The sequence below is a fragment of the Anser anser genome (assembly GCF_964211835.1).
Source record: "Anser anser genome assembly, chromosome: 4".
In the NCBI taxonomy this organism is placed as follows: domain Eukaryota; kingdom Metazoa; phylum Chordata; class Aves; order Anseriformes; family Anatidae; genus Anser; species Anser anser.
Window position 1 is genome coordinate 33,261,851 of NC_139724.1, and position 26,470 is coordinate 33,288,320.

General features: G+C 40.0%; 2 protein-coding genes across 13 annotated transcripts in view; both read right to left on the bottom strand.

Moving 5' to 3' along the window:
* FHDC1 (FH2 domain containing 1) overlaps positions 1–4,791 on the bottom strand; it is a 40,728-nt gene extending 35,937 nt beyond the window's left edge. The window contains exons 1-2 of one of the 3 annotated variants that reach the window (XM_083834428.1): positions 4,652–4,791; positions 728–1,362 (exon numbers count right to left, since the gene is read on the bottom strand). In XM_083834428.1, coding sequence (XP_083690554.1) covers positions 728–1,213 — 486 coding nt within the window. In that variant the 5' untranslated portion in view covers positions 1,214–1,362; positions 4,652–4,791. Of the gene's footprint in view, positions 1–727; positions 1,363–3,647; positions 4,094–4,113; positions 4,572–4,651 lie in introns of those variants that run through there. The other 2 variants (XM_083834430.1, XM_083834429.1) reach the window with 2 other exon arrangements.
* A 4,592-nt stretch (positions 4,792–9,383) lies between these two features.
* Positions 9,384–26,470, bottom strand: part of ARFIP1 (ARF interacting protein 1) — a 43,464-nt gene continuing 26,377 nt past the window's right edge. For all 10 annotated transcript variants that reach the window (XM_083834640.1, XM_083834639.1, XM_083834648.1 and 7 more), the window contains 4 exons: positions 22,608–22,829; positions 19,059–19,216; positions 15,916–16,090; positions 9,384–10,977 (listed from right to left, as the gene is read on the bottom strand). In XM_083834640.1, coding sequence (XP_083690766.1) covers positions 10,822–10,977; positions 15,916–16,090; positions 19,059–19,216; positions 22,608–22,829 — 711 coding nt within the window. In that variant the 3' untranslated portion in view covers positions 9,384–10,821. The remainder of the gene's footprint in view (positions 10,978–15,915; positions 16,091–19,058; positions 19,217–22,607; positions 22,830–26,470) is intronic.

The window sequence follows — 26,470 nt, forward strand, 5'->3', positions numbered from 1 at the left end:
AGAGTGCACCTGGAAGGGTTTGGAATATACCTCTCAGCACCAGAACAGAAATCTGTAACAAGCTTCTGTTTGAGTTGAAAAGTCAAGCAGGTTATTTCTATGTCCAGAAAAGGCATGGTAGATGCAAAAAAAAAAAAAGTGTTCACTAGCAACATGTATGGAAATTGAAACTTTAAAGTTATCTCAATTAAATAACAAATTCCCTTAACCAATGCATTGTATTTTATTGCTTCGTTGTCATTCCGGTACTTCCCTTCTTGACGTCTCATGGACATCGGAAGTACATACATAACATGTCACCCCTTGTGATAGGACTCTCCTCCCTAGTACACATTTGCATTTTGATTGTGCAATGGACACAGTGGAAGAGCTGAAGATAAAAACTACAATACACTTAACCTTCACACTAAAAACTCAATGGCTACCCAATAAAAGTAAATACAGGTGCCTTCAGTTCCCTTCACTTTTATTTATTTTAAGAGGTGATCAGATCACAGCATGCTCTTACCCAGGTAAAATAATAAAACACTGTTAGCTCTTTGAAAAACAGATTTGTGCCACCAAGAACAAAGAGTTTATCCTTCCTGTTGTTCCCCTCCCATTCAAATCAAGACAAATTTATAGTTAGAATGAACCATGACAGAGGCAGAGGTAAACAAAGGCCAGACAGGATTCATACCAATTCCCGCAGCATTGTGGAAAAGAAAGATTGAACTTCGGTTCTTACCTCCTCTTTAGTCTCCTTAAACGAAGACTTTAAAGACCGACTTCTGGTGTCCTGGGGCTTGGTTTCTTCCTGCTGCCCAAAAAGCTCCTCGATCGTCTTTGTGTCGATCTGATACTGCGGTCTCGCCGCGATCGTCCAGATGTTGGTTTTGCCACGGACCTGCTCCTCGGGGATGGTTTTCCAGAAGAAGCTCCGCATCCGCTTCTTTCTGCTGTGGCTGTCATGCCCGTTGGTCAGCGGCGGAGGCAGGGGGGGGTTCGGTCCCGGCAGCGGTGGGGGCGGCGGCGGCGGCGGCGGCAGCCCCGGGGGCAGCGGCGGGGCAGGGGGTGCCCCCGCCAGGGGACATGGCGCAGGGGGCGGCGGCGCCGCAGCAGGCGAGGGGAGGTGCGATGCCGCCGCCGGGTCCTCGCTCATCAATCCCGTCGCGACCGAGATAGCCCCATTTTCTTTGTCATTGACCAAGGAGAGACAATTCATAACATGCATTTTACGGCCCCTCCGAAGAGGAGAGCGTCACTGCCTATGGTCTGCCTGAAGCATAGAACAGCGCGGCAGCAGCGGCGTGCGTCGCACCCGTTCAAGCTCTAGTCTTCCAGCAGCAGCGGGGCACGAGGGGACTGCGCCATCTTCGCAACCTACAACGAAGGGCAGCGGGGAGACTCGGGTCAGAGAGACTGGGCATTGGGCTGAAAAGACACCAGAATTAACACACAACAGCGATCAAGAAGGAAAATTTAGGTAATCAACTATCTTTCCCAGGGCAATTGTGTAAAATCTGCCCATGCAATATCTCAAATATTTGTGGGGACTTAGACTTCGAGAATACATATAAAAACAAGAATCTCTCCTAAATCACACACAGCAGATACCAAACCTATCTATTACTCTCAGCTCGGTGCAATTTTGTAAGAGAAGGTATGTATCCCAAATTATTAAGCCAAATAATCTTCAACTCTTTTGCCCAGGGAAGTGGTTGAGTCACCACCCCTGGAGGTGCTGGAGAAACGCGCAGATGTAGGACTCAGCAGCACGGTTTAGCGGTAGACTTGCCAGCACTAGGCTGAAGGTCGGACCAGGTGATCTCAGAGGCCTCTTCCAACCTGAACGATTCTATGACTCCTGATTTTACATTTTTTTTAGGTGATTATGCAACACAGTTAGAAAATCTGACTGCTAACTACTACTCCTGTGGTAGGGGATTAACGGCATCAAATAGACCCCGTTTGAATCCTTTGGTGTGAATCCAAGCTGCGTTAAAATAACGAATGACGTGTGCGACAATTGAACAGTCTGCCCTAACGTCCTGCTTTTTTGCCTTCCTATGATATGACCGTCCATAAGGGAAGCACATCGCACAGCCCCTCAGCTCCCTGTGTTCGTGGAGCATCCACCTGCAGTATTTGCATTTTGCCATCACACGTCAGGCTACGCTGCCTGCCAAAACGCACTAAGAGAAGACAGACTGCAGTTTGATTAAGCTGTCCCTTCTAATTTACTTCAGTATCCAGGTTGCCACAGCAAGTTCAATAAGCAGAAAGAGAAAGGAGAGAGGAACCCACAGGAACAGTAGCCTACACATCCTAAGCACTCAGCACACGGAGCTTTACGTAGTTAGGAAAGCTTTTCTATCTGTCCAGGTTACCTCACGAGGTAGCTTAACAGGAATCATAACAGTTTTGAGCAAGCTCTTGTATACTGCCACCTATGAAAAGCAGATACTGACGTTGATGGTAAACCTTCAAGAATGACTTCTGTAAAAAGCACGATTTTGACAAGCCACGCCTATTGGCTTTACTTTCCTTGTATTTCTCAGATAAGATAACTTAAGATATCTCAGGTATAGACTAATGAAGAATTCTATGGCTTTATGAAAACACGCATGTTATCTCAAAACCATTTGGGGAATTCACGAAAACCAAAAACAAACAAACAAACAAACCTCCAACCAACCAAAAACAAAAAAAAAGATACCGCACAAGAAAAATTTATGTAGAATAAAGACAGCCACTGAGAAAAAATCAGTTACAGGAAAACTCAAGCTGAAGCAATGCACTGGCACGAGAACAGCATCAAATCAAAAGTTTGGCACGGATTTAGCCGTACGTCTGTTCTGCAGGGTTCACATAGAGCTAATAGCAATCCAGATCGATTTGACATTGTATAATTGTGATGAAAAACCTTTGCTATTTTTGCCAGAGATCCATCATTAGAGTGTTCATGAACAAACAGATCCAAGTACAGAAAGAAGCCTTAGGGCAAATTCTCTCTTGCTCCGTAAGGACTCAGCTACTCACGACTTCTCTGAAGTCAATGGAAATTGACACAAAATGATCCACTTCACCTTGTCTTCTCAAAAACTTGCACAGGTAGCAATGACCTCCCCTTTCTTGCTTCAGATCTTCTGGTCTTACACCTCACGTTACTGAGGTGCTTGTGAGAATAGAACATGCTTATAAAAGCTTGTGTGAGGTTTAAACCATAGGAATGATGGAAGGTATTTTAATGGCAGGGTAAAGAGGGGAAGAGCTACAAAGAAAGTAGATCAGGATAAAGGGTTTCAAATTCAAATTAGCATTAATACCCAGTTGCTATTACAGAGCGCTATGTTCATTCCTCTCCTCCCGAGTTCATGATCATAGATGCACAGAGGCATGAAAAAGCAGGTGCAAGGCGGTGGAAAGAAATTAACCACTCAAAGCAATTAACCGTTGCATTAATTTAAAGAAATACTCAACTTGGAAAAAAAACAACTTGACTCCCTACCATTTACTTAAGAATGAAATATGTATTAGCCAGCCTTCCACCAACACAAAGCAGTTTTCGGCAGTTATTATTTTCTAACTCGGGTTCCCACAGATTTAAAAAAAAATAAATGAGAGAGAGAAAAAGAAAAAAGAGACAGTCAGACAGACTGACCTACCGTGCCCCTGGGCAAGGCGTATGAACCTTATTTTGAAACTTCCAACAAATCTGGGTGCTTTAGGAAAACTGGGATGAAATCCTAAGGAAGCCAAGGCGGCGGCGATGAATCACCGGAGTCCCAGCGCTCACACACACACACGGACAGACAGACAGACAGACAGCCGGTGGGAAGGACCGATCTCAGAGCTGGGCGCTGCTGAGTTAGCCAGGGACACTCCTAGTGAAAGGAGTGGGGAATGCAAGAGGAGGAAAACATCCCAACCTAGATGGAAAGGGCAGGCAAGAGGAGGAAAAACTGTTCTCCGGCCATCGTGCTGCTTGAGCCGAGACAAGTGTCGGCCAGGAGCAGGCGAGGGGAGGCGCGGGCGCTTAGGAAGAGGGCACCAAGGGAAGGCACAGCACAAGATGCCTGCCTTCAGCTTTGCCCCCGGACAGGTATTTGGGACGCAGGTGGCGGGGGTCACCTGCTGCGGAGAGGGCGGCGGCCTGCAGTTACGGGCTGGTCAAAAGCCCCTCTGATTTTGTGTGCCTGGCGTCGGGATCAGGCCGTGTGCTGCTGCCAGGTGCCCGGGCAGGGCGGCGAGGGGAGCCGGGCGCCCTGCCCGTGGCAGGACGAGCTCGCAGCCGTGCCAGCGGCAGCCGTCCCACGGCCGGGCATCCTCCGAGGCGTTAAGGGGAAGAAGACAGGGACCCGGGACCGACCATTTCTGATGCCTCGACTGCGCCTCACTGCTGCGTGCCCGTTCCCCGGAGCAGCCCGAGGAGCAAAAAAAGGAGCCGGCGGTGACCGAGCCGCTGCTCCTCGCCCATTGTCTCACACAAGCGGGGAGCCAGTGCCCGGGATCGCGGCCGGGAGCCGACCTGTCCCCCTGTTCCTGCCCGCCCCCCTCCCCCCCGCACGGACGGACGGGCGGACAGACAGACGGACGGACCCGCCGCCCCCTCCCCATCCCTGGGCACGGCGCAGCCCCGCGCCGTCCTCCCCCCGGTCCCCCCGCTCACCTCCGCCCCGGCGGCAGCGGGCGGCGCGGCTCGCAGCAGGCCCGGGCGCGGGTCCCGGCGCGGGTCCCAGTGGCGGTGCCGCCGCCGCCGCCTCCTCGCATCGCGCCGCGGCTCAGCCGGGCCGGGCCGCCCGCGGCCGGGGGCGGGGCTGCGCGCAGGCGCGGGGCGGGCGGGGCCCGGCAGGTGGCAGCGGCGGCGGCCCCGCGCAGGCACCGGGCTGAGGGGGGCTGAGGGGTCCCGCCGGCCGCCCCCCGCCGGCGCTGCGAAATGCGGTTCTGAGAGACCCAAAGGCGTCACGTTTCGGAAATAAAGCTGTTTGCCCCCCAAAACTCACGCACACGAAGTGGCAGAGCTCAGGCCTTGAGCGACTGAGAAGGTCACACGGCAGGGTCCATGATATGCCATGGCACTAGCGGGTCACGTACACTATGGAAGCAGAGGAGGGAAAGGGCTGCTAGTAAGAGGCCCAGCTACCATCATCTAGCCCCTCACAGCAGGGGCAGGAGGAGGGAACCAGAAACAGTCCCTTCACAATTCCCAGACACAAAACCCAGTCCTACCCTCACTAAGGTTACCCCATCCCACTTACTGGTCCGGCCAGGCAGCCCATTCAATTCACTTCATTTTTAAAACTATCAGAACAAAAGAAAAATTTAAGGAATGTGATCTTAGCACTCTGTCACTGAAGCCTTAAATCCGTTGAGTGGAACCAGTTCGGCTGCAGCGAAGGCAATTCATACCACACCACGCATCTCGACTTGGCAGGGCCAGCAGCAGCTGGAGAGGACAGGCTCAGATCCGAGCCAGCACGGACATTCCTCGAGAGTGCAAGGTCACCACTCAGGGCATCGGCAAGGAAGGGCAGCGCTGCTTGGACTGTAGCTGCTTGTGTTGGAACCAAAGAGACTTGTTTTCACTGCTGCCAGTCATGAGCGCAAATACTCACTCTACAAGACTAAAAGCACAAGCCAAACGAGACTTGCATAATGTCATATTAAAAAAAAAAAAAATGAACTGGGTAGCAAAGGACCTGGGAGCCTGTCCAGATGTGAAGATAAATTCTTAACTTGTCCTCATCCTGTGAGATTTATTCCAGAGCTTTTCTAAAGCACCATGTCAGCAAATTAAGTTTAAATTTTCAGCTGTTTTTACCCCCCCAACAGTGTAAACACTCGGCATACAAAGATTTTGCCCACATGGCTAAAATTCAGAGTCACAATCAACTGAAAACAGGTCTTCACAGTAGGAAGTATTAAGCAACTTTAATAACAGGTAGACCGAGCAGCCCCACCTATAATAAGCACCAAATGCACCTCCCTAGAACAGATAGCATTTAGATGGGTTGGCATACTCTGAAAATAAATCCCAATGTATTTTAAGATTTCTAGTTAAATGGAATACTCAAGACAGTCTCCAAGATGACTAATTTTAACACATTGCCCTTTTTTTTTTTTTTAAGAGGGGAAAAGTTATTTTGGAAGATCTGCACTTCTTTGGAAGCAGAACAAGCTTCTAATGCTTTAGGTTGAATATGAATTTAATGATTAAACCAATCTAATTGTAAGAATAGAATTTATACCACTTGAACAAATGGCATAGTTACCCTTGTTGCAAGCCCCCAACTCTACAGTGTTTGGAGTGGCAAGAGAGAAAGTTTATTGCAACACTTCAGACACATTAAAACCAAGTCCTATTTGGTTTCAAAATTAAGGACTATGATAGTTAACCTCTTGAAACAAAACCCTGCAATTATTAACCACTATCATATAAAACTACCATGATGCATACGCATATGAAAGGCAAATCAAGACTGAACAAGTAACACTAATTTTTAGCCTTATTTAACTCTGAAGTGCTTGAATTTACAGCCTTCAATACTCTTGAAAAGGTAGCAAGGTGTATAATTATTATTTTAATTAGCACAGTCGGACACACCATTTGTTAAGTACCATTAACTAGGAACACACCGCTGATAGCTGAACTGTTCCCAAATAAGCCAATGCATTTATGCTGGCATAAACAGTAATAACAGGACAAACCTAAACTAAACATTTGTTTCAGGCTGATTCTGCTCTGTATCTTATCTCAGCACTTAGTTAAGAAATGTTATCGCACATCCATAGTAGTACCCATCTAAATTCTACCACCCAACGATGCTCTTAATCTCTTTTTCTGCTCCACCTGGAAGATCAAGTATTTTCATTCCTCCAAGAGCTATCTTGAAAACGGGTTCTCACAAAGAGAAGAGGCAGAATGTATTTGCTCAGGAAGTGTTTTTCAGTAATTAAAGAAGTTGACTACACATTTTGCTGAGTGGCTGTACAGTGTAAGTACTTAATAGAAATATACTATTTCAAAGTAGTACAATAGTAGGCAACACAATTGTTGCTGCTCCTATCTCTTTCTTAATTTTTTTGAAAGGCACCTCAGGTGTAATAGCAATGCTTTTGGTTCCTCAGTAATAGGAAACCAAATATTCACAACCCATTGACTGCATTTTTATGTCCAAGGCCATTGCTTTGCAAGGTTCATACGCTTCTCTGGATTTCCATACTGGGATACTGATGAAGTAGCAACACATCATATTTTTTTTTTTTTTTTATTTCCACAGCTTCTCTACCAGTTCAAGGTATTCTTCTCCCAGGCAGGCACAAGCTATCCTACTTGCCACTTTTAAGCTACAGGGTAAAGTACTTCCTTACTTCACTTCAAACTCCTGCCATAACAACAAAAATGGGTCAAAGATCCACAAACAATGTCAAGTAACAAGAACAACATAGAGAAATGTAAACACAGCAAGTCACCTCTGTGCATCTCAAAAAAAAAATCAATTTGACAAAGCTGAGCTCCCAGCAGCTGGATAAATTCGGGCTAGGGGTGATCACAAAATATGAAGATAAACAACATGAAAAAGCCAGTGACTAGCACAACCTCTACATCAAGCATGCAGCATGAAAAAGATAACCAGACCAAAAAAGATAATTGCAGAGGAGGAATGCTGAATAATTATGATATTCTTGTTGTAACACCACAATAAGGAACAAGAGCAGATAAGCAGAGAAGACAAACTGAACATGCCTCCACTTCAGTTCAAAACAGAAAAGCTGAGAGGAATGGTTAGCTTTTCTTTTAATTACTTTGATCATTTTTTGAAGCAGAGACTGATAGAGATAAGGTTGTTGGGAGGACATGTTAAAAAGATTGAAATCAAGCTGCTACTTTAATGATACCAGTGTATTACTGTACTCTGCTTGCACAGACCTCTCTTCAAATATTACTACAGATACACTTGGTAACCGGAGAAGGCTTTGTAAGGGCTTGGTAAAGCAAGAAGTATGCCAAAGAGCATTTTACTTACACATTAGAGTAGAAGAGCTGCTGTAGAATTCATACAAAATAACAGAAGCCACAAGTTGCAAACAAGCCAGGAGCATAAGAAACTTACAGTATGGTCACTGAGAAAAACAGCTCTCTGGGTCCCTGTTTGGTAAGTCAGCTACGACAACATGTCTGAAGTGCTGTTAACTACTTGAAAACCTTCTTCTTGATGAACCTCATGCAACACTAAAAGCACTAATGCAGTAACTTGCAACAGAAAATTTTACATGGACAAGACTCTAGTAGATGGGGGTATGATGCCCCCTCCCTTGCCAAAATAAAAAACCACCACCACTGTGAAGCAACTGTCCATCTAGATGAGTGTCAGCATTAGAAGCTATAAATATAGCTTTTTTTTTTCTTTCAAATAAGTATTAGAAAAACAACCATAATTATTTCCAACTGGAAACTGCCACATATGATTTCCAGAAGAAAAAGTTTCTAAAATTGGTTAGATTTGAAGTTAGCTTTGAATATCAGGCATGAATTTGAATTCTTTCGTAAGCATGTATTTGACATTCCTTTGCCCCCGTTCACATGCCACAAAAGGAAATCACTTTAATATCCCATCGATCAGCTGAACACAGAATCCTCCTCTCTGAGGCTATCAATTAGAACAATTGCTTCAGTGAGCAAAATGGAAATCATTCTTCCTTCTCTCTGGTCTGAAATACTACACTGAGACTTTAGCGAGTAATCTCTTTTGTCCAACCTTTCCTTCCAGTTGAAAAGACTCCAGCAGTTTTAAGCCACTGCAAGAGTTTGAGTTTTATACAATGCCGTAAGTCTCCTTCCTGCACAAAACAATTTCAGACCCGAGTTCACTCTTACCATTTCTGACAGATCACTTCCTTCTGTGCAGGGACTATATTCAGCAGGAAGAGCACGAATCTTGCACTGAAACCAAAATTACATGTTTCCTGTATAGTATTCTGAGAGTAGGTATTTCAATTGCGATCAATAGGTTTGCATTCTTTACCCCCTGCTATGATGCTATCTTTACATCCTACCTCAACCACACAGTCTACAGCTAACTTCTTACTTGCACCATCATATCATACACGTCAAGATTCGTAGACAGTGGAAGACAACAGCTTCATAAAAGTTGTTAAATATGAAGTTAGCTTTAGAAGTTTAGTATATGTATGTTCTTGATTTTAAAGGATTTGTTTCACTATAAGCCTACATTCAACTTGAACTTGCACACAATTAGATCATCCTGAAATAAAACAGCAGCAGCATTACAACCTACGGATTTCCCAGAAATTCATGGGTAAGGGTGCAACTCAAACACAAAACTAAACTTTCACTGCAGAAGCTGGGTTGTACTCTTAACCATCACAAGTCAAGGAAGTTAGACTGCAAACACCTTTAATATGAATACAAAATTCACATAGGATATACATTCTGGGGAATGTAAATGAACAATAACAAGAGATTCTGACAGAACAAAAACAAAGAAGGCTCTGTCAGGCCAAGAATTTAATGAGGAATGATTAAAAAGTTTGATTTACAGTTACAATACAGTTGTGTTAAGCACTGAAAACTTTAAGAATGTCAGCTGAAAGGCATTTGAACATACAGTACATAAATCATACAATCCACACAGTTGTAAATAACATATTTGAAGTATTTCATTTTACTTAATAGAACACAAAGCAATGTAACATGTGCAAATGAGGACTTCGATACACTCAATTTAAAATGTATATGATAAAATTGACAGAATTTTACATTTAAAGAAGGACTATGCTATTGAAGGAGAAATTAAAAAAAGAAGTATCTTCCTCATTACTCCCCTTACTGACGTATGCTTTTCAATTAAATAGAAAAATCATACTGGCCCAATTTCCTTTCTCAAAATCGCATCTGTCCATGAAGATTAACTAAAGCTTCAACTCACTCTAAGTGTACAAAGAAACAGCATTTACACAGTCTACTTTCCCACAATGGGAACTGACAAACCATTATGTGAAAGGGTTCTTGGACTATGTACACTGGTTGAAAACATCTTATAAAAAGGCACATACCTGTGATTTAAGGCTAGTACGGTTGTTTTTTTTTTTCCATAGAGAAAGTAAAATTTTAAATGAAATTAGTACATTGTATGGTTGGCCTCACTCAGCAAACCATTTGGTGCAAAGCAAAAACGTGTGCTTAGAAGCCTCAGACTGACAGTGATTCTTGCTTTAGTGTTTTTTCCTTTAACTCTATGATGGAAATATACATCTTTTTAAAAGGCATTTGCTCTAATTCCACTAGTCAATGAGTGTTCTGATACTGCTGTCTTATACGCAGGTACTGCATACAGACCTTATATTATTAATCTGCAAAATATTCTTTTAACTCTCTCCTTTTTAAAAGTCATACGAAAATCATTAAAGATGTTTTCTATATTCATCTATAAAATACCAGATGTTGGTACAAATCATGTAAACCTCCATTTGGAAATATTTTGACCAGCCACCAAAATGACCAGAGATCACAAACATAATTTGTCAGTGCAAATCTATATAGTTTTCTTTCCCCTCCCTCCCTCCCCCATCCCAGCTACAGAAATAACCACCGACCTTCACATACAAAAGGAGTGCTCTATATTTGAAATGATAGAAATTATGTTTGGTTACCTTAAACTTACCCACTTTCCCACCAAATTCAGTTTTACAGTATTATAAAAGGGAAAAAAATTAAAGCTGTCTTGTGCAAGAATCACTACAACAGTCCTTCAACCCCCACCCTTAATTCTTATTAGATTTATTGATTTTAGGTTAACATCAGCTCCTTTTCTCTGATTACTGTTCTTCAAGCCAGGATGGAGCATCTGCTCCCGGAGTTTTCAATTTGATGTGGAACTGTTTAAGTGTCTGTTCAAGCTGCTTTTGATTCCCAGCGAAGTACGCTGCAATGGCATTGTGGAACAGAACAAGCTGATTGTGCAACACCTTAACCTGCAGGCAAGGACAAAGATTGGTTCAGATGAACAGGCAGATGCAAATAATGGCACACATCCATTATAACAAAAACAGGCATATTTGAGATGCTCAGACTTCATATGAGGTTATTTAATGAAAGTTTACAAATACAAAACGCAAATACAAAATTCTCTATCATTTAAGTGATTTAGTATTTTCGTAAAGTATGCTTAACTGGCAATACCAACTCAATATGCATGGACCAAAAGCAATTGACTGAACAGCATAATGTTAGCAAATTACAAATACCTGATTACTTGCAATTAGATGCCATACCTCTGTGCAATATACCTACCTGCAAGCCAAATAAATGCACTTCCCTAAGACACTACATGACAAATGCTTTAAGCATACAGTTCACTTATTTGTCCCCTCCCGCAAAGAGGTGCTGTTCTCCAGCTCTTGCATACCCAAGTCAAGAAAAACTGATGCTCTTTTCCCAGCAATATTTCTTGCCCGTCTCCTGTAATGAAGGATTATTTACAGTGCTTGGTCAATATCTTGATTATAAAACGTGCAGAGTAGTTGTGAAACACAACTCATCGCAGCAATCAAAACTTGGGGAGAAGGGCACGAAAGCAGCTGGAGGGCATCACTGTTCTCTTCTGGTCTAGTCCACAATGACAAGCTATAGTGCTGATGAAGTCTAAGTGAAGTCAAATAAATGTTACATTTTCACTGTAGCACATCTGGAAACCTCAAGTCATGAATGAGTAGTAGTATGATGAAAAAGCATCCGTCCAGTTTTTCCTGTAGCCAAAAACTTGTCTTTTTTGTTCCCAAGTGTACTCTCAGCCCTGCACAACCCTACTCTTGCTCCAGAAAGCCTGACTGCCTAAAGAGGTGGCCCTGTGCCTGTTTCCAGCCTAGAGGACCTTGAGCCCACTTAGCCAACATGGAAGAGAACATAGAAATGGAGTGGCTGACTGAGCCCAAAGGAATGATGTGGCAGGAAGTAGATTTAGCATTCTCTACTGATATTTTGGACAAGCTAAGCTGTAAGGTATACTGCAATATGACCTTCACATAGCACATTGATAAAAATACTGAATTAAGCTTCCTTTCCCCAAATTTCATCAATTTATGACCAAACTTGGTACTTTGCTCAGGTAGCTTTTATCACAAAGCTTCTGTGAACTTCTCTGAAGTCATCTGATAAATGTATACATTCAGTCAGGCCTAGGCTTAAGTATATATATGCACATACAATCAAGAGTTGACAACAGAGTCAGATGATTCAAACTGAGAAATGCTTTGTTTGTTTTTGAACTACCAAAGCTAACTCATTTTATGAAGTTCTATCCCAGAGCCAGATCACTGTGATATAAATTTGGGGATAGTTATCAAACTGGTAGCTGAGGTGCAAGATGTTACTAATTCTGCTCTCCTCCTTCCAGAGACAGTTACTAAGCAAATCCCCAAAAGTGATTGTGAGAACTAACAGAGCTGAGGACAAGAAAACACTCCGAAAAAAAGCATATACTCAACTCCTGTGAACTCAATGATGAAGCAGCAGCCAGGTGAGATGAGAGAGTAATCTAATATCTCAAATCAATGTCCACTGCAACAAAACCCTGAAACACAGCTAAAAACTAGACTACAAGCATTCACTTAAAACCAAGTTCAAAGTGAACCAGTTTTTCCCTGAAGAAAGCTCAGCCTTCCCCACTCCCGTACCCAACCATTGATTCCCACTTCCATAGTGTTTCACCTTAGCCCTGTGTTGGCAAAACACTCATGCAGTTATGCAGGCAGTTGGATCAGGGAACAGATCTAGATTAAAACTAACCAGACAACAACATATTTGCCTTAGCCTGGATCCGTTCCCCGATCTGATTCTCCGCACAGCTGCAAAAACACTTCTGTAAGCACAACAGAGAAGGCAATGTGGGGGAAGGGGGATACAGGAAGACAGGACCACCTTCTTCTACACCAAAGCCTTGATGTGACTGTCAGATTACAGAGCTAAAGGCCAAATCTTAAGCACTGAATGGCAGCACCTGCTCCAGCGAATGACTATTTGAAGATTTGCCTGTCAATAAAATAACATTAATTCTATGTTGCTAAAATACAGGTTCCTATGTGCTACTAGCATGCCTGTCAAAAAGCCATCATGTTTTTTCAAGTTGAACATCATTTTAAATTGTCCCTTGTTAATTAATTATATGCATATCTATTCCTCATTATGAGATGAGTAAGCATTCCATAATAGACTTAGCAAACTCCAGTCTCAAAACAAAACTGAACTTTGTACATAAAAAAAATGGACATGACCTAGAGAGAAGATGCAAGTTTCCTATTTCATACACAGAAGATACTGTAGGTTGGAACTGAGTCTCCACATTTCCTATTTTTTTTTTCCCTCCACATTTCCTCATGTTTCCTTTGTGTGTATATATATATTTTTTTTAGTATTGCCCAGACCAAAAAAATACGTATTTATTAGGAGGTAACCATGAATTGATATATCTAATTGAAAATTAAATCCTAAAATGCTTAATTGCTTTGCTATAGCCCACTTTCGTTACACAATTCCATATTCAACACACAAGCAACAATAACTAAGCTTGAGACTACACTGTACTACATTCCGTATCAGTATATAGAAGACCCCAAGTCCCAAGGGTTTACAATCAAGAGCAAGAAAGCTGTCTGGCTACTGCGCCGTTCTTACCTAAAGACTTCTCTAATTAGACTCTGAACTATCACCTCTGGATCAATCCACCTCTCAGAATCATGATGATGTGTATTAGTAACATCGATGATTAGAGATTTGCATGTTCTAGCATGTTGTAACACACGTCTGGCAAGGCCATTCCTTGTTCAATAAAGCTACTCAAATACTAACCTTCATTTGCATTGCACACAATAAGCCTGAAAAAAAAACCAGGCTTTCCAAAACAGCCTACAAATGCAGCCCTTTGTGAGAACCCAAGTAAGACACTATTTTGTCTGTCTGATCTTCCTTTATTTTGACCTCCCATTCTATTAAATGGGCACCAAGATGATTTGGTCCCATGAATGGGCACACTAAAATAAACAGCACATTCCTAAGGATATAGTATCAGTGTAGCCACTATTATGCCCTCCCTGGAACTACTGTAACAGATTAGCAATGTCAAAATCACTCTTCCCTTTGCGAGTTCAACATCATATATGGTCTTCGGTTTAAACCATCTCCTAAAGAGTGCATTTCTCCATCAGCTGAAGAAGCAGCATTACAGACACATTCAAACAGATTTACTGATCGGGTAAGCAATTGTTCTCAGGTACCTTTGGAAGAAGTAGATCATCTGGGATTGTAGGAATTAGATTTTAATTTCAATTAAATTTAACACTTATTGATCATACAGTTCATAATCCTTTAAAGTATAAAATATAATTGACTTAAGAGCAGTTGCATATACTTTATATGAACCTAAAAATTAAAATTAATGCTTATAATGGTTATGTAGTTGTCTGACTGATCAACTGCACATTCCGATTTATTAATACTAGCTGCAGGACAAGTATAAGGTCTAACATGAGCTCTCCTATGTTGATGTTGACAAAAGATGGTTGACACTCGAGAAAGGAATAAAGATGTCAGGTTGGTAAGAATCTCTCAGACAACCACTGCCTTTGACTACATACATATCAGGAAGCGCTCTGGACAACAGAAGAACAAAAACCCAAATAAACAGCTGAAACCTGGAGAAAAAAAAAGTCCTCACAAATTCAGGATTAAGATTACATCAGGTATATTTTGGAGAATCGTACATAAAAAAATCAAAAACACCAACTGGGAATTTATGTGAGCAAGCCTCACAGTACAGAATTATATTTAAGCCAATTATTTGACCGTACAGGAAATCCTTTCTGTGGTTTAATTGGGAACAAAGTTCCAGTCTCCCTTTATAAAATATTTTGACATCTCTACTGTCAAAACTGGGAAGTGTCAAGCAGTGATAAAAAGTCTTAAGCATGTTAAAGTCCCCTCTTAAAAAAAAAAAAAAGGAAGGAAATAACTATCTTCCAGAAACAAAATTTGTAGGCTGTGACTGCTAACAGGATGTTTGACCTAAACCAAACTGTCTGTCACTAGGAAAACAACTTCACTAGTGTTCCACAAATTCTTTTTTTTTTTAAAGGCTTTTTTGTGGAGCAAGATGGAAATAAAATGTTTTCACTCTAAAGCTTTCATATCTGTATAAACATAGTGATCATTGCGCTATATAGTTAATGCAAACCAAGAAGTAAGGTAAGTGCTATTTTTGACTAAATTGAACTTAAGCACCAAAATTCCAGTACAGATATGAGCTGGAAGGATCAAACAGTTTCACAAGTCTATAATATAATATATTAGTAGCAAGCAACTTACTAAAAGAGAAAAATGACAAACACAAATACCCAACACCTTCAGTACACCCATTTTCAACCTAGTCTAGTTTTAAAACTTATGTTCTTCTGAGCATTTACTAATTTAAATATCAGCATTCAGATTAGACTTCACCTTGTTTAGGACAGTGAGTTTTGATACAAATTTTTCCGTTTGCAAGTTAATGGACTACAAGTTTAGCAAGAACAATGAATAAAACCCAGGACAATACCAGCTTTAAAATCAACTGATGATCTGGTTCACCAACTCTTAGCACACTATCTGGGCTATACGGTTCCAGACCCCTATTCCTAATACAAATACCAGTATAAAGTAACAGTGCTCAGGAACCATGTTTTCAGTGTATATTCTTTTGGAATTGGAAAGGTTTGTGTTCTGCACTTCTTTTTTCCTTTTTTTTCCCCTTTTCTTCTCTTTGCTTGCTCTACTTTTAAATTAAGATATATTTTTAAGATCAAATAACTTAAAATGTTTCTAGCAAAGCAGAAACATACAGGACAAAATACCTAAGCACAACACCAGAAGTTGTTACATACCTTATTTTCTTCCAAAAATTTCAATTTGATAGATACATCGTTACGCATCTTGTCATACTTCTCTTTATGCACTTGAAACAGCTGTTGTGATTGCTCAATCTTTGGTAGAGTGTTTGCATCACGAGGGCCAAGATTCAGCTCTTCTAGGTCTGTTCGATAGGCATCATATTCAATCCTGAGAAGAAGGAAAAAAAATGTAAAGGCCATGTGTCTTAAAACAGACTTCATGTAAGTGCCAATTACAATAGAAAGTAAAGCAAACAGTCAAGTATGGGGAAAAAAAGAAAAACAGGCAAGTTTTCTTTTTCTTAATTAATAGGAGGGAGAAAAAACACCTTTACGTACACTGTATCAAAGCTGCCTCAACAAGTACCCTCACCCTTCTGTTGCTGTCTCAGACATCCTTCCAACCCTCTGCTTTGTGCTGGCTTCAGTGGTCAGGTCCTTTCCTGGGACATCTCAGCTTATTAACGCGGTTTATCTAGTCATAGCGTGCATCCATGTGTGTCATTTTTCTATTGCTGAATTACCATAGTGAAGAGTTTGCATCAAGAGCATGAGAAGCACTATAGGCAGGGCAGCCCCTTAAGCAGAAGTGAGTAATGGCTCACTTCACCAAAATTACCAAAATGTCCCAAGGCTTTTACAACATGTTCTAATTTAGTTGCTATGCCAAAACTGGATGGGGACAGTCTGCCCTGTGGATACAGAGGCTGCCGTTATTTATACCCTGCTGAGGGCTCATCTTATATACCTAGGGAAGTCAGATGCTCTGGGATCAACACTACCACTGAGAGAGATAAGAGAGAAAGCTAAATCTAACAACTGGATAAGCACTTCAGCTAATCCTGCAGTGAAGGCATATATCCCACTTCTAAATAAGACCGGATGAAAAGTGTTTTCTAATCTACTTTTTTCCCCTAGCAAAGTCAGCAGTAATTAGCAAGTAACGAGAAGCTAATGCCAAAAAAATAATATAGTAAGAAATTCTGTCATGGATGCTGCTAGAAAAACTGAAGTTATGGTACAGGCTCTTGCCTGATAACACTTCAATTAACCCATCTAGCCTTCATATATCACTATTTTAAAAAAAAGCCTCCTTCATATTCTTCCATGTTACAATGTACTTTTTATTACACAAATGAAGATGCAGTCAAACCTTCTCTCATTTTAATGAGAAAAAAATCAAAATACTTCTGTATTCGAGAACACTAAACTTCTATTCGGTATTGTCTTCAAAAACATCAAGCAAATTTTTGTTAACTAAATTACATGAAGCTTTCTGTTCATCAACATATAACATTTATACATGTGGAAGAGCACCTACAGAATATTATTAGTGTAAAGGTATTACTAAATTCATCTTCTGCTTTCCAGCGTTACATAAAAGCCTACTGAACACTGGATCCTTGCCAGATAAACTATTTTTATATTTTAAAACATTACAGCAAATGGATGAGACAAACAGTGACAGCCTTTAAAATTTTTTCCCCTCCTCCTATGCAATATGGGCTCCTTTGTTCAGTACCATCTAGCGCTTGACCAGGTACAACAACCAACAATATCCACAGAACAGCCTAGGGTCACAAGCACTCCTGCCCAAGCCTCACTCACTATTCCTTCGTTTTTGGTCTTAAAACAGTGGAACCTAGCATATCAGCATATCGTGTGATGGATGCCAATTTTAATGGAACAAACCAACCTATTTCTGTCTTCACAAACATGCTTTGTCAAGTATAGACGTGTAAAACTGAAAGCATCTAAACTAAAAACTGGTTAAAAAACAACTTTGTCAGCTGGTGGCATAAGCACTCCAAAGGATAATATAATGTTTTCTGAGGAAAAGTGATTACAGTATTCACAGGCCTCATCCTGACTTTCATTGCCACTATCATTCAGGCTTTAGTTAATGAATTTATGACTTCGTTCCAAAAGGAAACAAATTAATAAAGAGCTGATAGAAGAGGGAGAAACAGATGAATGCTGAAGTACAACCATGGAAAGGGAAGAGGAAGAACAAAAGTAAATGTGAACCATCTTCTCATTGCAAAGTGACAGACTAGCTATATAAGTGAAGAACCTTCATACTTTATTTACTGAAATGGCAAAAAAAAGTATTTCTTTGAGGAAAAGAAAGGGAAACTCGAAGGTATTTCAGGAGGAAAGAACCATATGTTCAGAAAGATTGGCAAGAACAATCTTAGCAGATGTATAAAGTTTCAAGAGAGGATGCCTGAAAAGTGTATGAACTGGCTTTATTTTTGAAGGTAAAGGATTAAAAGAAAACAAAACATTTAGGTTAGTTACGCTTTTCATGCCTTTTGAAAGTTTACCTGAATACCAAAACAATAACTTAGTACTTTGTTTATAAATATGCTTAAAGCATTAGAACAGAACCATTAAAAAAGGAAAAAGCTATAGAACTCAAGCCATTTTCAGTTTTTGACCTAAAAATCAAAAAAATAAGTGTGCATTAACTACATCTTTCAGCAAATTAGAAGAAAAATGCTATCATCTTTAATGAAACTGAAAGAGGAAAAGAATGAAACATGAAGAAGAACCACAACTCTAGCCACTACCAGAAGAAAATTTGTCTTTAGAGTACTGTGCTGTATCTGGAGTAAAGTAATCTCCAGGTCAGGAAATCCATTATCTTCTGCTAGATATTATTCATCCATTATGAAATAGTTTTGGTTTTTCCCTTTCTAGACCAAACCTGCAACTTCTTTACAAAAACTGAAGTGTGAACTACATGTACTGTGCATGAACAGAAGCACAGGATTAACTGCCTTTCAGTCAAAGATTATTTCATTAGCTACAACATAGCTAGATCAAAGGGTTAATCTTGCACTGTTCCTCTGCTTAGAGAGCCACCTTAAGCTAGCAGGCAGGAAAAAAAAGCTATTCTTTTTCAGGAACAAAGATAAAGTAAAATGAAGTCTACAACAGAACATTTACAAAACATTTGAAGATATGTACAATGAGATGGTTAACTGTAAATTCTCATTACATGAGAGTCGTGTTATACTGACAAGGTTTTAAATAGCAGGTTAGTAACTCAAATGCAAGGGCTAAACTGATAGAAAGTTTGTTTCCTCAAGATTAATTGGTAATTAAAATAGCTAGATGTAAAATAACTATACCTGGCACTTTCATATTGTTTCACAGTCAATAATGTATCCTCAATTGTTTTATTCACCAACGTGTTCACATTGGCAATAAAAAAGTTAATAGCCCCAAGAAGAGTCTCTCCATTTTTAGCTAGAAGTTTCTGTGTATCTGCATTGTAGCCAAACTCCTCCTGTAAACAGAACACAGAAAAGAACTGTATATCATTTCAAATCATAACATTCATCAGCAACTATAAAAAAACATACAAAAACACAGACATGGAAGTTCTGTCACTTCTGTTTGGATACAGTTATGATTAAACACGTATGATTTCAATACAATAGTCAGTTCACAGCTTTTATCAAATTCCTCTAACATCAGTAAAACACTGTTTACAATTTTGAAACCATGTGATGTTAAATCCTATTTCATAACGTTTTTTTCTGAACTTGAAAAATATGAATGCTACTTAGAAGTGCTAACAATCATTACGTTGTCGTTCAGCACCAGTTTAATCCAGCATCTCTCATGTGGTTGTCTAGGTAATGCCTTAATACCAACAGAGACACCGCTACGTTAAATACAGTAATATAACTAAATTCACAAGGGCACACAGCATTAATTAGCTACTAAGTTTTATTCTTACACATTCTGGAAAGGAGGACTGGAAAAAAAAATTCAGGATCTATAACATTTTAATAGGCTGTAAATAACCAAAAAAGGCAGAGCATCATAATGGATAGCAAATAAAAGTGATAACGTAGATCAGACATAAGTTTTAAATGAATAAGGGAGAAATGATCTCCAAGGCATTCCGGTCACATTTGGATATATGACTATTACTGCCTTTTTTTTCCCCTCCTTTCTGACAGCAGCATAAGCACTGACCAAGGCTGCAAGGATTTTCCTAATGCATGGATGCCAAACAAGTCCAATTATTATATTTATGTCATCCATATGGCATCTTCATATTCTGCAGATGGGAGTTCTCATAAAAGAGTATAATTTCTGGTTGCAATGGCTATAAAACATACTAGGAACATATTTGGAACTTGGTCTGCCAATAACTGACTCAGAAGCGCTGAATTCTCCCAGTTTCCTTTCATCTAAAAGAAACAACCGAAGCCAAATGATATTTCATGTTAACATTAATGACTTCGTGTGGGTAGGGCTAATGGGCAGTGGTAAGGGAAGAAGTTTCTAGGAAAGGAGGTGCAGTGGAAACGAGCAATTTAAGGGAGAAAATAGGAAGACAACATAGGGCAAGTTTTCATGAGCTAAGATCTAAAAAACCCTGCTAGAAGGTGTCTCCTTCATTTTGCACAGCTGTTCGTATGGCAGAAGTATTCCCCCAGTTCACTATAGATCCTGCTGAAATCAAGTAAAAACATTTTCCAGCTGGTTTTCCTCTGACATTGCTAACTACACAGCAACACAAGCACTAGCACAGGGAAGAAGTAGGGGCATCCAAGCAAAGACAACAGCAGAAATCGGACTGCTCCTCTAGCAGGATTTGGTCTGATCTTTCCCTCCTACAGGCAAGACCACAATTAGTTTTCCAGCTGGTCCTCTGACCCAGATCACTGCAGCCCCAAACGAGCAAAACTACTCAGTTCAAAGCAGGGCGGTAAGACAGATGGGACCATAGTGGTCTGCAGTACTAAGAGACATACATACAAGCCACCAAAGCTGTCTTTCTACTGCTTCATAATTTCACAGAAAAAAAGTGAGTTTTGTCTGCAGCCTTCGCAGATACCGCTCATGAAAGACAGGAAATCCTTTCCGTATCAAGAGTTTATCCTCATTTCATGCTCTATGCACAGGTCAATTAAAATTGGAATCCATCAGTCTGTATAATTAGAGGCACATGAGCCTGGAACCAGGAGTTATCTTTGTATCCAAAAAAGAAACAGTAAAACATTCATATTAAGTAATGCCTCTGTAGATATCACATTAAAATCTCATTTTGTTAACATGCATAAACCAAACAATATTACCTTTAAGAAGTGATTTTTCCCCCTTACATGCTGCTATCAAATTAAACATTAAAGACTTAACTGTTCAGAAATTCTACTTGTAGTCTCACACAAGTTTTAGAGGCAACAATGCTATCCAAACATTCAAGAACAGGCCAGGCTACAGATGGTAATACAGTACAGATTAAACAAAAGGGAAAACACAAAGAGGAAAGAGACAAACATCAGGCAAGTCTCCAAGAGGCAAAGGTTAGATAACTTTTATTACAGCAGCAGAAACCTTTATTTGATTTTTATGAACAGCCCCATTCAATAATCTACATAAGAGATGAATGACTGAAACAAATTCCAGGACCAGTACAAGATGCTGAAAGAACCTGGAAGAACAGTATTCTCATTAGAAATACAAGCTATTCATGGAAAAAGCATTCATTAAACAAGAGCACAATGCCAGATTTAATCCAAGTTTCAGAAGAAACATCCAGCTTCAGCACATACTTCATAACAATCACTAAGTTCTGCCACAAACCACATACCCACATTTGTGTCAAGAGTCAACTGATTACTCAGAACTACTACTTTTAGCAGATTTAATTTCTTAGCTGCTACAAGTGCTATATTTTCAGATTTTCATCTGTCAGGCTATAATACTAGGACTTGCACTGCAGTAGACTTTTTTTTTTTTAAACTAGCTATCAGTTAAGATTCCTCTTTATAAACAATAACTCCATTTCCTCCCTGAAACTCAACAGGAGTAGGGAATCATGAAAAAGGAGAAATAAACACAAGTTTTACCTTTAATAACGTTAATTGGGGCTATTTCGGCAGCTGAGTCTTAGGAAACCATTAAAACCCTGGTTTTCCAATGGACCAGCAGCAGTATCAAACTAATTATTCTGTAATTCCAGAGTTCAATCAATGTAGAAGCAAACTAGCTATTTTTTGGTATGCAACCTTTACCTTCTTGCTTTACAGCACACAGCTTTATGATCAGTAAGAAAATGACAGTGTTACATAAGCTTCTAAACTTCTAAGAACAATCCAAATGCAGTTATCTGAAGATTGCCTCTCACTCAGAAACTCCAAACATAAGAACATAGATTAGTCCTGTTAGTAGCAAAATTCTGATTTAAAAACGGACTTAGAGATGAAGCCTCACTGCTCCAATTTACTACAGGAAAATCATTTTACTGCAGAAAAGTCATTTACTCACATGAAGAAGTGAAGTAATGTGCCCTACTCTACTGACTCCCAGGCATATTCCCCAAAGACATCCTGTAATTGGCATGAAGTAATGCTCTGGAACACTGACATTTCATTAGAAGGAATAGTAAAATGCATTTTCTATAAACAAAGCGAAGGTGTCAGCTCTTGAGTCCAATTATCAGCTAAAGGCAAACATTTAGAAACAATTAAGAACTACAATAACTGCAGTGATATCCTATAGTTTTAAATTAATTACATAAAATTTTAACAAAAAGAATGTCATGTTGTTACCAACAATGCTTAAAGAAATAGCTGCTAGATACTATACACCCTGCACAAGTCAATTAGGCTTATCTTCATCTCTGCCCTTTTTTTTTTTAAACATTATAGAAGTCTTACATGAAGTTCCAATGATTTCAAACTCAGGTCAGCAAAAGCATCTCCAAGTTGCCTCTGGGTGTGTACCATCTGGAAGAGTTGTGTGGACAGTGTCTGTGCCAGTTTCAAGATATTCTCGTATTTTTTTTTGTTATCTCTCAATATATCTATTTGAGCTTCTAGTTCCAGATCTACTGTTCTTGAGCCACGACCCAGTTTTTCAGAGATGATCTGACGTGTACACTGGAAAAAAATTAAATTATAAAGAATCAAATATATTCAAGACAACACAGCATACACCCATTTTCAGCTTCAAGGGACAGATAATTACACACAATTCTTTCACAATCACCCCTCCCAATATAAGTTTGCACAACAAACTGAAAAAACAACACACTCTTTAGAAGTTCATCAGGACTCAGCAAGAACAGTTGGACAAGTCTCAACTCTTACTAATATGAATATTCAAGTTAGCAAATCAAGAGCATAACTAATTGCTTCTCAAGTAAAAGAATGCTTATCTCTTTTACATTTGGTGAATCTTATTAAGTTAAAAGAAGCAATTATTTAGCTCACTATATTAAAGTCCATTAATGGAAGTATTACCAGTTCTGCATAAAAATTTCTACCCAGTCATCTTTCAGGCTTTGTCTACCAACCATCCCATTCCAAATGACCCATGGCTGCTTTTAAAAAAAAAAAAGTTTCCAGTAAGACTCTGAACAGGTCTAAGTTTTTATTTTTATTTTTTGAAGATAGAAGATGATGAATGGGAGGGCAATCTTTAGCATGCTTTTAAAGCTGACTCAGAACTTTCACTAAGAAACACATAAAACAATTAAAATACATTTCTCATTATTCACACAGCTATAAAATGGAGCTAATTGTTAATAGTACTACTTGTGACCAAAAAAGTCTTTCTGAGGCAGCTTTGCAGTTCATTAACGTGGTGAGCAGCAAAACCTGCTCTTACTAGGCTGTATCAGCCAGCCAAAGGGTATGACAGCTTAGGCAGCTACCACATTCCAGTTACCTGCGACACCTTCTTTGCCAGAGATTTGAACCTGACTTGACAGTGAGCCTCCCAAGACACATCACTGGGGCTTCCCCTTAAGTGATGCATCGGAGAAGCCAATTGTCAAGCAGATGTGGCAAAGCCACGCAGCTTCTCTATGTAAAGGAGCAATTATTTGCTGTAGTTATGAATAATTTTAAGTTAATCCGTGGTCCCAAGAGGTGAAGACAAAATTAAGTTACACATACGAAGGACTGCTAGAAACAGAATTACAAGAGAACTACTTCCACAAAAAAAAAACAACAACTAAGCACAAAATTTCAGTTTCATTAGGAGAGATAAAGCCCAACTCTATCTTAAAACATATTCCCCAGAGTACATTACACCACTAGATTTTCCAAGGTTTCCAAATTCAAGGAATTTGGATTAGTCCAGTCTTTACTTACTTCCAAAGGAGATATTCTTTTAACCTTTTCGAACTTTTCAATAGTTTCTAAATTGAACAAAGGAAAGACTCCAAAAAGGATCAAGCAGAACAAGATGGTCATAAGTAATAAGCTTTAGCCCAAATCCTCTCTTCAAATTTATCTCATTAGATTCAACAAGTTTACAAGAAAGAGCATAGCTAACCTAGGAGACATTTTTCTGTCAAGAATCAGAAATTTAAGGGAGCATAACAAGTCATATCACTACAGAATACACCTTTAATACTAAGGCCTGCAATCGAAATTGTCCAATACAACTTAACAGACAGTATGCTAAGAGTATAAATAAGCATTTGACAAGAAATAAAAGCAAATGTGGAATTAAAGGAGAAGTGTTGGCTGTTCTCCAAGAAAATGCTAAGACACACACCCATTGAAATGAAAGGAAATGTCATGGAAGGTAAAATTTTTGGAAGCAAAAAATTTTCACACAGGAAGAAGTTACTTTCAACCAAGGAGTATTTGCCTCAGAAGTTACGACAAAATACATGAAGAAAACAGTACTGACAAATGAGAACGTGAGGCATGAGTCACTTGAAATACTTATTCTGTATGCTTCATTAAAGTGAGATGTAGCTGAAGCTGAACATTGAACTGAACAAGAGTAACAAAGATGCACCTATCTGCTATTTTCATTTACTCTGGTTGTAACTGAACTAGTACAAAGACACAGGTTGCTGTATTTTCTCACTATCAATTGGAGAGAATATTTCACACGCAAATTCTGTTTGGCATTGTTCTAAAAAGAAACCTATTAAGAATGTTGTCCTGCATAATACCACGCTTCTCAAGAAGTGAAAAGGTATACCAGGCATATTTTAAGAAAAATAATTCTCAATGCAAAAAAACAAAAAACAACAAACAACAGAAACAGATTTAAGGGAAATGTCACAGAAATAAAAGTTCTACTAGTAGCCCAGTAGAGGCTCGTGAAACAGATAGTGTTTTTTCCTCAAAGTTTAAGCTGTTGTAACCCGGACTGCATCAAAAGAAGTGTGACCAGCAGGTCAAGGGAGGTGATTCTCTGCTCTCTTGAGAACCCACCTGGAGCACTGTTCAGCTCTGAGGCCCCCAGCATAAGACAGACACAGACCTGTTAGAGCAGGTCCAGAGGAGGGCCACAAAGATGACCAAAGTGCTGGAGCACCTCTCCTGTGAAGACAGGCTGAGGACATTGGATTTTTTCAGTCTTGAGAAGAGAAGGCTCCAAGAAGACCTCACTGTGGCCTTCCAGTACGTAAAGGAAGCCTACAGGAAAGGTGGAGAGGGACTCTTTGCCAGAGCATTTAATGATAGGACAAGGGGAAATAGTTATAAACTGAAAGAAGGGAGATTTAGATTAGATACTTGGAAAAAATTCTCTACTATGAGGGTGGTGAGGCACTGGCATAGGCTCCCCAGAGAAGCTGTGGATGTCCCATCCCTGGAGGTGTTCAAGGTCAGGTTAGATGGGGCTTTGAGTAACCTGGTATGGTGGGAGGTGTCCCTGCCCAGGGGGATTTGGAACTCAATGATCTGCAAGGTCCCTTCCAACCCAAACCATTCCATGATCCATTCTATGATGAAAAACAAGATAAGCTTCTTTATTAGAATTGTTGAAAGCAAAGAAGAGTCACAAATTCCTTGTGTCTGTCTTACTACTAAAATGAAAAAACCTTTCTCATCCAAAGGGGGAGTCTGGGGAAGGGAAAGAACAGAAAATGCTCTGGCCATTAGATTATGGGAGAAGAAGAAAAAACTTTTGAGGCTAACTCATGATTACTAAGGAACAGAACACTGGAGAGAATGAAGAGGGCCAGTAGTTGCAAAGGCAACAGAATAATCTTACTACATCATGAGTTTGGGGAGAAGGTTAAACCGTCTATGAAAATTCATGATTAGGCTAGGCAGAAGAGCAACATTAACCCCCCTGTAATTATCAATGGTAAACAGTTGCTTAAACAGACACAGAAGTAGGAGATAACAAAAGCAAATGTGTCTCATTCACAGAAATGCATAGGGGACAAAAAACAGGGTATACAAAATACATACAGGCATACTTAATCATCACTTCACAGATGGGTATGATCTCTGGATGTAACAGAGAAAGTTGGTAAGGAGTGATATCTGCAGTAAGTAAGAGCTGGCTGACAGAGAACCACCGGAATGGAAAGCTAAAGACAAAGTAACTGCCAGATACTGAAAACACTAGGAAGAAAGGTAGGAAGGTCTCTGGAGCACACTTTAAAGAAATCATCATTTAGACGCTAACAATCCATCCTTCTGAAGATTTCACATGTCTGGTCAGTGAGGAAGATTCACAGAAGAGAACCAACTGATTTTGCAAAGTTTAATAATTTTAGTTCCAGTTACACACTTCTTCATCTCACAAGGCAAGCGTTAAT